General features: G+C 34.9%; 1 protein-coding gene and 1 pseudogene across 1 annotated transcript; one reads left to right on the forward strand and one right to left on the reverse strand.

Annotated features, from left to right (window-relative positions):
- Positions 1-707: 707 nt before the first annotated feature.
- Positions 708-12,231, forward strand: LOC148620844 (cyclic GMP-AMP phosphodiesterase SMPDL3A-like). The gene is made up of 6 exons (XM_088574682.1): positions 708-834; positions 2,084-2,294; positions 2,808-3,034; positions 8,962-9,125; positions 9,885-10,062; positions 10,598-12,231. The coding sequence occupies exons 1-6, from the start codon at positions 720-722 to the stop codon at positions 11,164-11,166; spliced, it is 1,464 nt and encodes a 487-aa protein (XP_088430808.1). The 5' UTR covers positions 708-719; the 3' UTR covers positions 11,167-12,231.
- Positions 6,673-8,695, reverse strand: LOC148620845 (uncharacterized; annotated as a pseudogene).
- Positions 12,232-12,686: the final 455 nt, after the last annotated feature.

The following is a 12,686-nucleotide window of genomic DNA, read 5'->3' on the forward strand; positions in this document are numbered from 1 at the left end:
TGAAGGATGCAGAACTCGGAAATGGCTGCTAGACCGGGGCGTCCAATTTGTTTTACGAATAAAAAATTGAATTAAAATATTTCAGAAACAGCAGATCAGAGTTTCAAGACATTTGGTATACTTTTCAGCTAATAGGTCCAAACAAGTTTACGAAAAAGAAAATCGCGTTTGTCTCGGCGGCTATTTTCAAAATCGAAAGCCCGATTTTAAAGAAAATTAATATCTTGGATATTTTGGCGTTCCCAACTCATAACATGAGACTTAATGTGAACAATGTGCTGACCGCTAATTTCAAAATGGCTGCCAACGTAGTTAAAAATTCAAAGGTGTCCGATTTCAATCAAATTCTATAACTACGTTTTTTAGACTGTACGTCCTAAATAATATCAAGTTTAATTGACAAATGTATCCCAAAAATTGTTCTACTCTTTTCGCGGAACGCAATATTCATTTTTTTTTTCAAAAATTTTGATTCGACCCGCGATCAGCAGTGTTATATTAATTTGAAATTCCAGAGATACATAAATTTAAATGCATCAGAAAACATAAAAGAAAAGGAGACATTACAAATTAAAATAACACTTCATTGTTGGGATGCTCGCAGCTAGTTGCAATTTCATGGTATGGAATTCAAGTACAACAAAGCACATTATCTTTTTATATTCATCAAATAATTTATGTTGATCCGCCTAATTTATCTAGCATCACACGTGTAGGATATGTTACATGCACGTTCAGAATCTCCAGCGACAACTGTAAAAAACAAAATGATGTTTATTGCGATAGTGAAATTGTTTGTGTTAGTTTTTATAAGTGGAGTCAGTTCTAATATTGGTAAGTGTATTTTTTTTATAGTATATTGAGAATAATTTAAAGATGCAATTTATAACACAGTTACACGTTGCAAATGTCCACTTTCTACAATGTGCAACTCGGAGATTGAAACATGTATCACATATACATGTACATTTGTATGTATAACTATACTAAAGCATTTTTAGTTAGCTGGCTAGATCACGCAATATTATTCTAATAATTATTTCTTATCTAATACAAAATATGGAATAGTCTTGTAACTGACCAACGATTTTTTTTAATTTCCGAGATAGAGTTGTATGTCTCGAGCTTCACATCATACAGATTGCAAATTAGTTGTCTTCGTATTTTGTTTCAAGAGTATGTCATGCTGTCAATTGAAACAACGAAATTGCAACTTTTAACTTTATAGACAACCAATATTTAAAAAAAAAACTGAAAATAAAAAAAAAAAAAAAAATACAAAACGCAAACTATTTGTTTTTAACAGTGATAAAAGTGTCTGTCCTTCACGTTCAATTTACTTTTAATTTGCATTGTACATGATAAAGTGTATGGAAGATAATATGGAGCCAAAAAAAGAAATATCCGTCTCATATTCAAAGTAGGAGGTTGCTCCTAATCTGGAGATTATTCAATGACTGTATAATTATAAAGCTGACTGAAACATATTAGGGGACATCACCCCCCCCCCCCCCGTTCTCAAGTTCAAAGTACACTCCATGTTCTGGGTGAAGTCCCAAGTACAATTTTACTTTTTGGTAAGGTACAAAGAACTTTGACTTGTGTGTCTATGTCTAAAGTACACTCTAATAATGATCAAAATTCCTAAGTCCAAAAAGGGGGGTGTGTATAACGTTTATATATACACTTGTACCATAATTTATGGATCCGCCCCTGCCATATATAACTCTGGTAGTTGAAGTAAGTCCCTATTAGGGTAATATCTGGTAGGGGTGGATCCATAAATTATAATGGGGTGGGTCCGCATTCAAGCTGTCATTTGACAATTTTTGTCCATATTACACACAATATTTACAAACAAAAGTGTGATATGAATTACCGGAACCCTCTGGTTCCGCCGTTATTGTCGTATTGATATTAATATTGAAGGAAAGTTCAAATGTGATCATTCTGTTCCTTCGTGGGCAGTGTCAGCTTTAGACTTGCTTTTACATACATGTACATGTATATACACTAAATTAGATTTCCTTTAGAGTTTTTACTTGACGACCCATAAAAAAAGTACGATGTTCATATTTTGCAGGGTATTTTTGGCATATCACAGACATCCATTGGGATTCAACTTACATGCAAGAAGGACGATCTTGTCAAGGAGCAGTCGAGGACCAAGATTCGGTGGGAAGTCATGGTATTTTTGGTGATTATAACTGCGATTCACCATGGCGACTGGTATACTCAATGGTAGAGGGCATACGAGATTTGAAGTCAGACCCAGACTTCGTTATATGGACAGGGTACATTTTATAAATATAACTATGCAAGGGGGTAGGTAGGCAAAGGCGAGATGGGGTGCTTTCTCCGTAAAATGTAGTTGAATCAGTAAAACAGGAAAAGAAAAGGATAAATCAATTTTAGAATCATGTTAACATATTCACATGTAGAGAAACATCTTTAAACATGGTACATTCATTTAGAAGGGCAAACAATTAGGAATGGCTCTCAAGATGTTTTGCCATGCTTGGCTGGGCAATTAAGCTTTCAAATTGCCTTTATGACTTCAAATCTTAGATCCGCGTCTTAAAGGTACAGTAATATTCAAAAGTCACCTCCCAAGCCAGAGACTGGGGATCATTTTTTTTTATTTAAATCAATCCTTTCTGGTTAATTCTAGTAGAATTCCCAATGCCATGAATGCAATGCACAAAATGTGAGAACAACATAATAATACTATCTGGTAAACAAATGTAGCTTTTATGGGGTTAAAAGTATCTCTTTTTTTGCTGATTAAGCAAATTTTATATTTCCAGGGACACCGTTCCAGACTTTAACGAAGAATACCTGAAACTGAATGTTATCGATAATATCCTTGGAAACGTAACGTATTTAATTAAGGAAACCATATCCGGAATTCCAGTGTTCCCGACAATGGGACATCGTGATTTCAGCTTCACCGTTCAGCTTCCAGTATACAATGATACTTTTGAGAAATGGAAAAGTTGGATCAGTGACCTGAATGCAAAAACGTTTACTAAGGGTTTGTATTAGGAAATTTATTTATACGTTGTTCCTTTTTAGCTCACCTGGCGGAAAGGTCATGTGAGCGATTGCCTTCACAATGTGTCCGTCGTCGTCTTTGTCCGTAAACATTTTCAAACATCTTCTCCTCTAAAACTACACAATAGATTGTAACCAAATTTTGCATGAATGTTCCTTGGGGTATTTTCAACAATCCTTGTGTGGGGATTGTTGATCTGGCAAAAACATGGCTACCGTTACTAAAAATAGACCATAGGGGTCAAATTGTAGAATTATGCAAATAACTCAAAAACAGTTAGGTTTTATTAAATAAAATCTGGTAGGGGTAAAATTGTTCAGCATGATGGGATGGATCTATGCCGAAATTTTCAGAAAGATCAGTTGACGAATGAATGAGTTATGAGTCCTGAAATGGATTTTTTCCCGAATTTTACATTTCCAACTTAGAAAATCTTCTTCTCTAAAACTACAGGATGAATTAAAACAAAACTTTGCTTGAATTGTGTGTAAAATATGTTAACCATTCTATGTGTGGGGATTTCTGATCTTGCGAAAAATAAGGCCACCGTTAGTAAAAATGGACCATATGGATCAAATTGAAGAATTATGCAAATAACTTAAAAACGGTTTAATTTTGCTAAAATCCGGTAGGGATAAAATTGTTCAGGATAGGATGGACCTATGCCGCAATTTTCAGAAAGATCCGTTGACGAATGAATGAGTTACCTGTACGGGTGGGTCCTGAAATGGATTCCCCCCCCTGAATTTTCATTTCCAACTTTGAAAATCTTCTCCTCTGAAACTACCTGGTTGATTAAAACAAAACTTTGCATGAATATTATGCAGAATATGTTTAGCAGTCAATGTGTGTGGAATTTTGATCTTGTGAAATACATGGCCACTGTTTCTAAAAATAGACCATAGGGGTCAAATTGAAGAATTATGCAAATAACTCAAAAACAGTTGGGTTTACCTTAAATCTGGCAGTGATTTTAACTGTAGCATGATTGGATTACCTACATGTACGTGAATGCCGAAGTTTTCAGAAAGATCCGTTGACAAATGAATGAGTCATGGGGGCTGAGATGGATTTTTAAAAAATCTCCACTTAGACAACTTGTAGGATAGATTGTAACCAAACACTACATGAATGTTTGTTAGGATATCCGTAAAAAAATTTCATCGTCGAAAACATGGCCACCACTGATAAAAATTGACGATTTGTTGAAATTACTTGAAAACCAAACGGTTTAGTCTAATTTTCTAGGGGGAAATGATCAGCATGGTGATACCGACCTACATGTATCCTGAAATTTTCATAAAGGTCTGTTGCTCAGTGTTGCAGTTATTGCCTTTGACAATGACAATTAGTGATTTATTTTATAATATGAAAACCGGTGGATAACTAAGATGCTCTGTATTGATTAAATGATTCTTGTGACAATAGTTTGGTAAGGTCAAGAGTCCAGCTTTAGGGTGCTTTAAAGGCTGTTTTTGACCAGGTGAGCGATTCAGGCTGTCTAGAGCCTCTAGTTTTATTTTCTGTCCCCCTAAAGTGTTGCAGAGTGACATGGATAAGGTATCTTAACAATTTATTAATTCAGTAATTATCAAGTCTCATCCTTTGTATAATTCACAGGACGAAAACTTTAACATATTTTCCTTACTCAGTTACATGTATAAAACAATTTTGAAACAAGAATTTAAGCACAGATCTGCCTTAGAACCATGCAGACAGAGGCTAATGATTAGTGAATCACATTTTTTGTACTGGAAATCTTTCAGTAGGCCTCATAGAACTTGTTTTTGACAATAAGAGTACTACTGATAGTAGATCACTGGAGATATTAAGTAAACACTTATATTTTAGTTGATTCTACTACAGAAAAGTACGTGAAAATTTCCCGCAAAAATTTTTTACACTAGTAATCGTTAAAGAATATTTAACAAAATATAGCAGATCAAAGGAAAGGAACGCAATGAGAGGACTTCGTTATTTGGGCGTAAAAAATGTATTTGAACAATTTCTTCAAGTATAATCTATACAATGAACTATACATAGGCTTATATAAATGTGTATCGAACGGCTTAGCCTGCCAGGAAAAACCACAAAACCCAACTTTCAGGTTGTGCAACTACTTTATATGTAGGAAAGTTCTGTAGAAACATGTGTCCATACCCAATGTAAAAGACTGTCTCAAGAGTTATACCTGGACGAAGTATAAGTTTAGAAAATTGGAAAACAAAATACATGTAGAATATTATGTCTATTAGACACATCTACCAAATATTATTGAAAAAATCATAATCATAATAATAAAATTTAAGCAAAGACAAAAAAATATATCTACTATATTTTTACTGAAACTTGAGTGTTGGCCAGTCAGATGTAGGCTAGAAAGTGATTACAAAGGGAAAATATTCCCGCTCAAAATCTACATCACGTGATAAATATCCCGTGAAACATTTCACTAGTACCGTCAATACAATAATTTCCTACTATACTATCGAAACGTTGGAAATCATACGTATAATCTATACATTGAACTATATATTGGCTTAAATAAATAAACAATGCTATATATTGCAAATAACCCTTTGCGACTAGAAATATATAAAGAAAGTGCCCAGTTGTTATCTTCCAAGATTTTTGGACACTGACATTCTCTTTTCAAGAGTGTATTCTATATATATCCGTCTTTTACAAAATCAGTTTTTCATCTGCCGTGTCTCTTAATACATCTTTTGTTAACATTGGACTCCGCAGCGGCAGTGACACCACCTGAACGTAATAAGTTTAAAGTTGGTGCTTTTCAAAATATTTTCTCTAGCTGCTGTATAGCTTAAAGGTTTCATTTTATATATAAATTTTGTAACACCTCTAGATCTAAATATAGGCTTAAAAACAAAATCATCCGAATGAGTGTCCAAACCTGATATCTTAACATAACGTTTGTACATATTAACAGGACATGCAACAGTAAAACATTTGGAAATATCGTTTCCTTGTCTATATTTATATGTTTTGCTATTAGCAATAAAAATCTTTAAATACTCATCAAAAATTTGAATGTCTTTACATTTTAAACTACTTATATCGTCGAAACGTAAAAATCCTGAGTAAGCGATTACAATCATAGTAAGATCTCTGATTACAAGTAGGTCATCGGTGTTTTCATAGATGGAAAATAAGTCAATAAGTATTTCGTTATTTACAGGACCTTTCTTGTTGACGGGTTTACCATTCAGTCTTTTAGCGGATTCTAAAAGTGACTTAACAAATGAGTTTTTTTGTTGGATCTATGAACCCGTTTATTTCGTGAGCCCACTTATTGGAATAAACAGCGGAATTAACGACACTTGGAGAGCACTGTATGTCAATTAAATAAGTCATGTATAAAGCTACATGTGCTGGGTCTGCTGACAATTCTTTCAAACCGTGTTCATTTGCAAACCCTTTCCATCGGTTGAAGCTCGAAAAGTCTTTTTGGTAGTGTTATCACTTTTTGAGTCCACTATTGTTGTAACCATCTTACTGGCAAGTTTCTGAAGAAATGTTGATTTTCCAATACCGCTATCTGCAACCGCCTTGTCCACACTCTGTTTCAGGCTTATTCCTAAAAATCACACATATAATTAAAATCTTATCTTAACAGCCAACATTTTAAATTTAGTTTCTCGCCAAACACTCCGTTCTTTCCTACCCCTTTTGTGATTACATTTTTACAAGGTAAGTATTTGATCTCATGTACAAAATCTGGTGTACCTATTTTAGTGTACAACAAATGCCAGAAAGGAGAAGATTACCATACTGGTACTATAAGAGTACCTTTGGCTCTATCTTGCTCTATTTTTGTTATTGTCTTGCTATCAAATTTGGTGGAGGGACCAACCAATTCGTGTCATCACACCAATTCCGAGAAAAAGCATCTACTGCCTCTGTGCCTGGGTACCAAATTTTAGGATTGAATCTCGTACACTAGGTGTTATAATGTGTAGCAAACCTGTCAATGCTGTATGGACCCCATGTTTTGTTAAAATAATGAAATATTTTGCTTTTTATTGTCCAATCATCAGGGTTTGTGTGCCTACTCAACTCATTGGCGTACTGATTTTCTGATCTAGGTAACCAATGTGTTTTTAATTGTATATTTTTGATTTCGCACACTTTGTGAATATCTAATGCTATACTCTGAAGTCCACTTTTCTTACTACCGACTTTCAATATGTGTGCCACATTTCGATTATCTGAGTTTATACTAACTCGTCTGTTCTCTAAATTATTTTCAAATGTGTTCCATGCACGCCTTACGCATTCGAGTTGAACTCTCTACCTTTTCGTCGGCTGTCCAATTGCCCGACATTTCTTCTCCAGAAACACTAGAAACGTGTTCTGGCAAAATAGCCACCAAAGCCTACATCTGAGGCGTCACAAAATATGTCAAAATCTGACTCCAAAACACGATCAATATCGGAAATATTTGTTCCTTGATCGTTAAATATTCTACATGATTTCTCCCAAAACATAATTTCAGTAGTAGTATATTGTGTTATTTTCACAGGTGAATCCCCACTAGCTCTAGACAAAGTACAATCATGAATACATCTAGTTCGTAATCGAACTTGATCTCCTATAACAATTTGCATTGATATCAACTGACCAAAAATGTTAGCTAACGACCTAACTGGAAATAAAAGCTTTCCATTCGTTATTTTTTTGCATCAAAGTTTTCGCTTTGGTCTCAAATCTATCAATTCTCTCTTCTTTAACAATAAATGTTACCGATTTCGGTATTCCAAGTATACCCCAACCAATCAATTTTTTGAGTTGGCTTCTTAATGCATTTGTCATGTGCCATTGAAAAACCCTAGTTTTTCTATCTGCGTTTTAACCCTTATGTTTGTTTTACTAGCTTTGTCAAAATCACTATCCCCTCCGAGGCCATCATCCAAAACATAATGACCCTTTCACCCTGTGACCTTAAATGTACTTATCTTTTTCTTTTCCGGACATTCATCTGTCCAATGCCCCTTCTTTCCGCGGTTGAAGCACCTCCCAGGTTTCCATGATGATGTGCTTGGTTCCTGCTTATCTTTACCGTAAGGAACTTTCCTTATCGATTTTCCTCTTTTCGTCTTGTCTGCATTGTTCTTGCGTTGAGCGCGTTTCTGAGCTTTTATCATTTTCTTTTCATCTTCTGAATCATCTGCAATTGGGTTGGCTATGTATTCATTTACAACCTTCCAACCAAGTTCAGATGAATCAGAGAGCTTAATTAGTTTTTGTCTGTCTTGTACCAATTCAATATCTTCGGCTGTCTTCATTTTAGCAACCTGGATGGATCCAAAATTCAACTCGGGCACTTCCAAGTTTGTGTTTGCCTCTTTAAGCTTATTTAACACTTTCACTTCATGCTTGTACTGGTTCTCATTCCCTTTTCTCTGAAAGGTGTATTTGTCAGTCAGTGTCTCCTCAATCTTGGTCATTTGAGTGCGAAATTTCCTTTTGTGTTTGTCTAATATCCGAATGAAAAGCTGAGAAACGGGTATCCATCATTGATGAAATGTTTGACACAAAATAATGTTGAGCTGCACTAACAGCAATCTTCACTTCCCGAGAAATAGCTTCTTTAATCGGTGAGTCTAACCCAGTGACCATTTTGAGTGCTGGCCAGTCAGAAGTAGGCTAGAAAGTGATAACAAAGGGAAAATATTCCCGTTCAGAATCTACATCACGTTATAAATATCCCGTGAAGCATTTCACTAGTACCGTCAATACAATAATTTCGTACTTTACTATCGAAACGTAGGAAATTATACTTATCTTGAGATATAACGAATCACCCTCTGTCTGGTTTTTTAAACAGACCCACACTAAATTAATATTGAGTACTGATGAAAGCATATTGTTTTTCTTTTTACCAGGTGGTTACTACAAAATGAAGACTAAGTTTGGGTTACTGGTGGTTGGGCTAAACACAAACCTTTATCAAAAAGGGCATAAGCAGGCTAGTGATGAACTGGATCCTTCAGGGCAGTTCAAATGGCTTGAACAAACGCTGATATCAGCCAGAATAACTGAAGAAAAGGTACTTTTGTTACATAATTCGAATCCCATCGCTCATATGTATTTTCCTTCTATTTACACTATTTGCCTGGTTCATAAATTTTAGTTTGCACGCTTTGACAGCGTATACAGGTCATAGTCATATTAATCACATATGAACGGTGTCTGTACGAAGGCAGACTTCTTTATTAGGACAGGGAACATTTTGTAGATACAGCTACGGGCGAGAAAGTTAAAATATCACTTCCAAAGCTTGAGATGGGAGTTTTTTTAACCTTGGTCATTGTAATAGTACTCCTCGTTTTCGCACACTGCAATGAATAAGCTATATGAAATATGAGCAACGACCACTCTTCTTCGGAAAGTAAATATGTTAAATATGTAAATAAATGTGTTATTTTTATCGTAATAAATCAAATTTTATAAATTCTTATTATCTTACATGTATCGGAAAAGCCATATGGACCTCTGAAATGGTTATAAAAAGATGGCATGCGCATTTATAAAACGAGGGTCGATTTAGAAACTAAATGGTGGAACAGGCTTTACTTTGCTCATTTTGTGCCCAAGTCGTGCATAAAATTTACAAACTTCTCCAATAAACGGGGGAGGAGGGGTCGCAAAGACCGACTGGAACCCTTTCCTGGATCCGCCACTGATATTGGGTTTTAATATACATAGTACAATGCAGTATGCTATAAATTATACGTTTGAATCATTGTCATACTGCAATACATGTACATTCACCGCATCGATGTGTTATTTTGTGAATCATTTCTAGGTTTTAATTACTGGCCACATTCCTCCGGGTGTGAATCCAGTCAATGGAGAACCTTGGATGCAAGAACAATATAATGCACGACTTAACAGAATTGTGAAGGCAAACAGTGATGTCATCACAGGGATGCTTTTTGGACATGAACATTCTGATAATTTACGGGTCTACCATAATGAAAAAGGCATGTACTTCATATATTCCTAAGTTTTGAAGAATAGCAGCATTGTTACTAAAATCTAAATATAATTAAAATAGCCCTGCAAATTGTTCAATATGACAATTGAATTGTAGAATAAAATCTAACACCACTTCATTCTTCTTTCTATTCTGGGGATCTTTCCAGCAGATAAAAATGCATGTAGTGTTGTTAGACCCAAGATGACGTGATCGAATAGGGTGATAGCAGATTTAATTTCACTTAAATTGTTTTGAATAAATTATTTTTATATCAGAAATTTTGTTGAATTAAATTTAATAAGCAAATGACGAAGCTACAAAGCATGCATAATATTCCGTGTCAAAGGATAGACGGCGCTGTCTTATATATAGTATTGGATTTTTTTTATTTGTATATGACTCCTTTTGTGATTGACTAGTTTGGACATTACTCTCGCCCTTTTGCTTCACTATATAATTACTCGCATTTTATGCTTTTATGGAATAAAACATTTTATAGATTTACAAACTGGACTTATCAATATTATTATCATTTGTAGGTAAAGGCATAGTATCCCAATTTGTGGCGCCCTCAGTTACACCAAGAAGAAACCGTGTCAGTAACTTGACAAGTTCAGCGCACAATCCAGGCATGAGGCTTTACAAGTATGACAGACTGACTGGAGTTATTTTAGACTACACACAGTATTATATCGATCTACCACAGGCAAACACAGAAAATGTTGCGACATGGGAAATAGAATATAACGCGACATCAGCCTACGGAATACCCAATCTCTTACCTTCTTCTATGTCAAAACTTGTGGACGTGATGAGAAATAAATCAAGTTTAGAATTCAGACAGTTTTTCAAATTCTGGACCGTCAATGTATCTGAGACCGATATGGATGTTTGTGATGAGCGGTGTCATGCTAAATTTTATTGTAATTATAAATTTCAAAACTATGATGAGAATTTGGACTGCTATGACAGATATTTTTCACCACTACCGGTAAATTCCCAAGGAACATCTGTATTAGATTCCTACTGTGTGTTAATACTTTCAGCAACAGTGTGGACGTATTTTGGCTTTAATCTAGGATTTTCATTTTCTGTGATGCAGTTATGAAATTAAAAATGCTACATTTTTTTACGGTTATTATGATGAATTCGGAGTTCAGAGACGTGAATTGTACATTTAGTCTTTGCTAGGTCCAAGGTTTCTTGAAGCCTGATCTCAGAAGAACAACTTACTTCCATATGATTGAGAATATATGCTGATACAGATATTGAAGTTCTGAAATATGTATATTGTTATAACCAAAGAAACATACGGTAGATACTGACGCATGCTACTGTCCGTCTGCTCATGCACACGTCGTAATTTTGATACTACCATGGAATGTTTGTCATGGTGGAGTGAAGACCCCCATGATAAAAGGTGTATCGTAATCCTCTTGGGCTAGTTGTACTCATTTGTGATCATGTTATAGTTTATCCTCGTATTTTGCATAGTATAATACAAATATTTTGTAAATATATAAAAAATACCCGAATACAAATGAGTTTTATACACATGTAGCATGTTTCAATGCCTGTCAAAAGAAATATACATATTCCCTTTAATAGAAAGACAAGTCCGTTGTGACGTGGACAATCGATCAATGAACCGAGGGTGTATATGTTGGAGCAAAATGTAGTTCAAGAATATTGTTCTGCCATTGTGCCTGCTTGAGAATTAAGATTTATACCTTTTGAAATGTGAAATAAATTGAGAACTCCCCTAAATGTTGATTCATGAGACAGCCTCTAAGCAATCTGACTTACATTCACAGAGAGTAGTGCAATCAAATGTGTAATTTTAATTAGATTGTATTCCGACCACATATCAAGGAAGTTTTAGCAAGAAATATTAATGTTGTTTTTTTTTTTTCAAATCACACACCAAAACAGTATCTGGTTTACATATATCGGGGTGATGCGGCCAGGTAACGGGCATTGGAAATGAAAGAATACATTCAAGGATGAAACTTCATTACACGATCTTGAAAATGGCCAGTCCAGATCGGTTCGGATCCGCATTATATCATGGAGAATATGTGGCTTAAGGCAGCAACCCCTCTTTTGTAGCAAAATGGCTGATATTTGTTGTTGATTGTGATTTTTTATATCAATAAATCATTTTAGCAGCAAACGGAGCTAATTCTAATTGAATTATTATTCAAAACATAAGTTAAGAATGGGGGGGGGGAGTAAATATGACCGAGTAAAGTTTTTTCCATCTAAAACTTGGAATCATATGTTTTTTTCTTCAAATATATCAAATTTTCCGAAATGTTTTGTACTTTACGTCAAGTGTGAACTGTAGAAAGCAGTGTCCTGGGTTCTGTTTGACAAAACAAGCAGTTAAGGCCAATGTATGACTATGTACTAGTAAGCTAAAATGTATTTATTTTAAATGATACATTGGTTATATTAGATACGACGGCCATCTTGAAATTATAATCACTTTTGGTACATATAAAAATAGGAGGTGGTATGATTGCCAATTAAACACTCATCCACCAAAAGCCAAGCAACGAACAATTAAACTTCTACAGGCCGAAACACAGTCATCAATGATGGGCAAAACCCATACCGTAAAGCCCA

Source organism: Perna viridis, chromosome 3, assembly GCF_037379345.1.
Source record: "Perna viridis isolate PV_CMFRI_1.1 ecotype Kerala chromosome 3, ASM3737934v1, whole genome shotgun sequence".
Taxonomy (NCBI): Eukaryota; Metazoa; Mollusca; class Bivalvia; order Mytilida; family Mytilidae; genus Perna; species Perna viridis.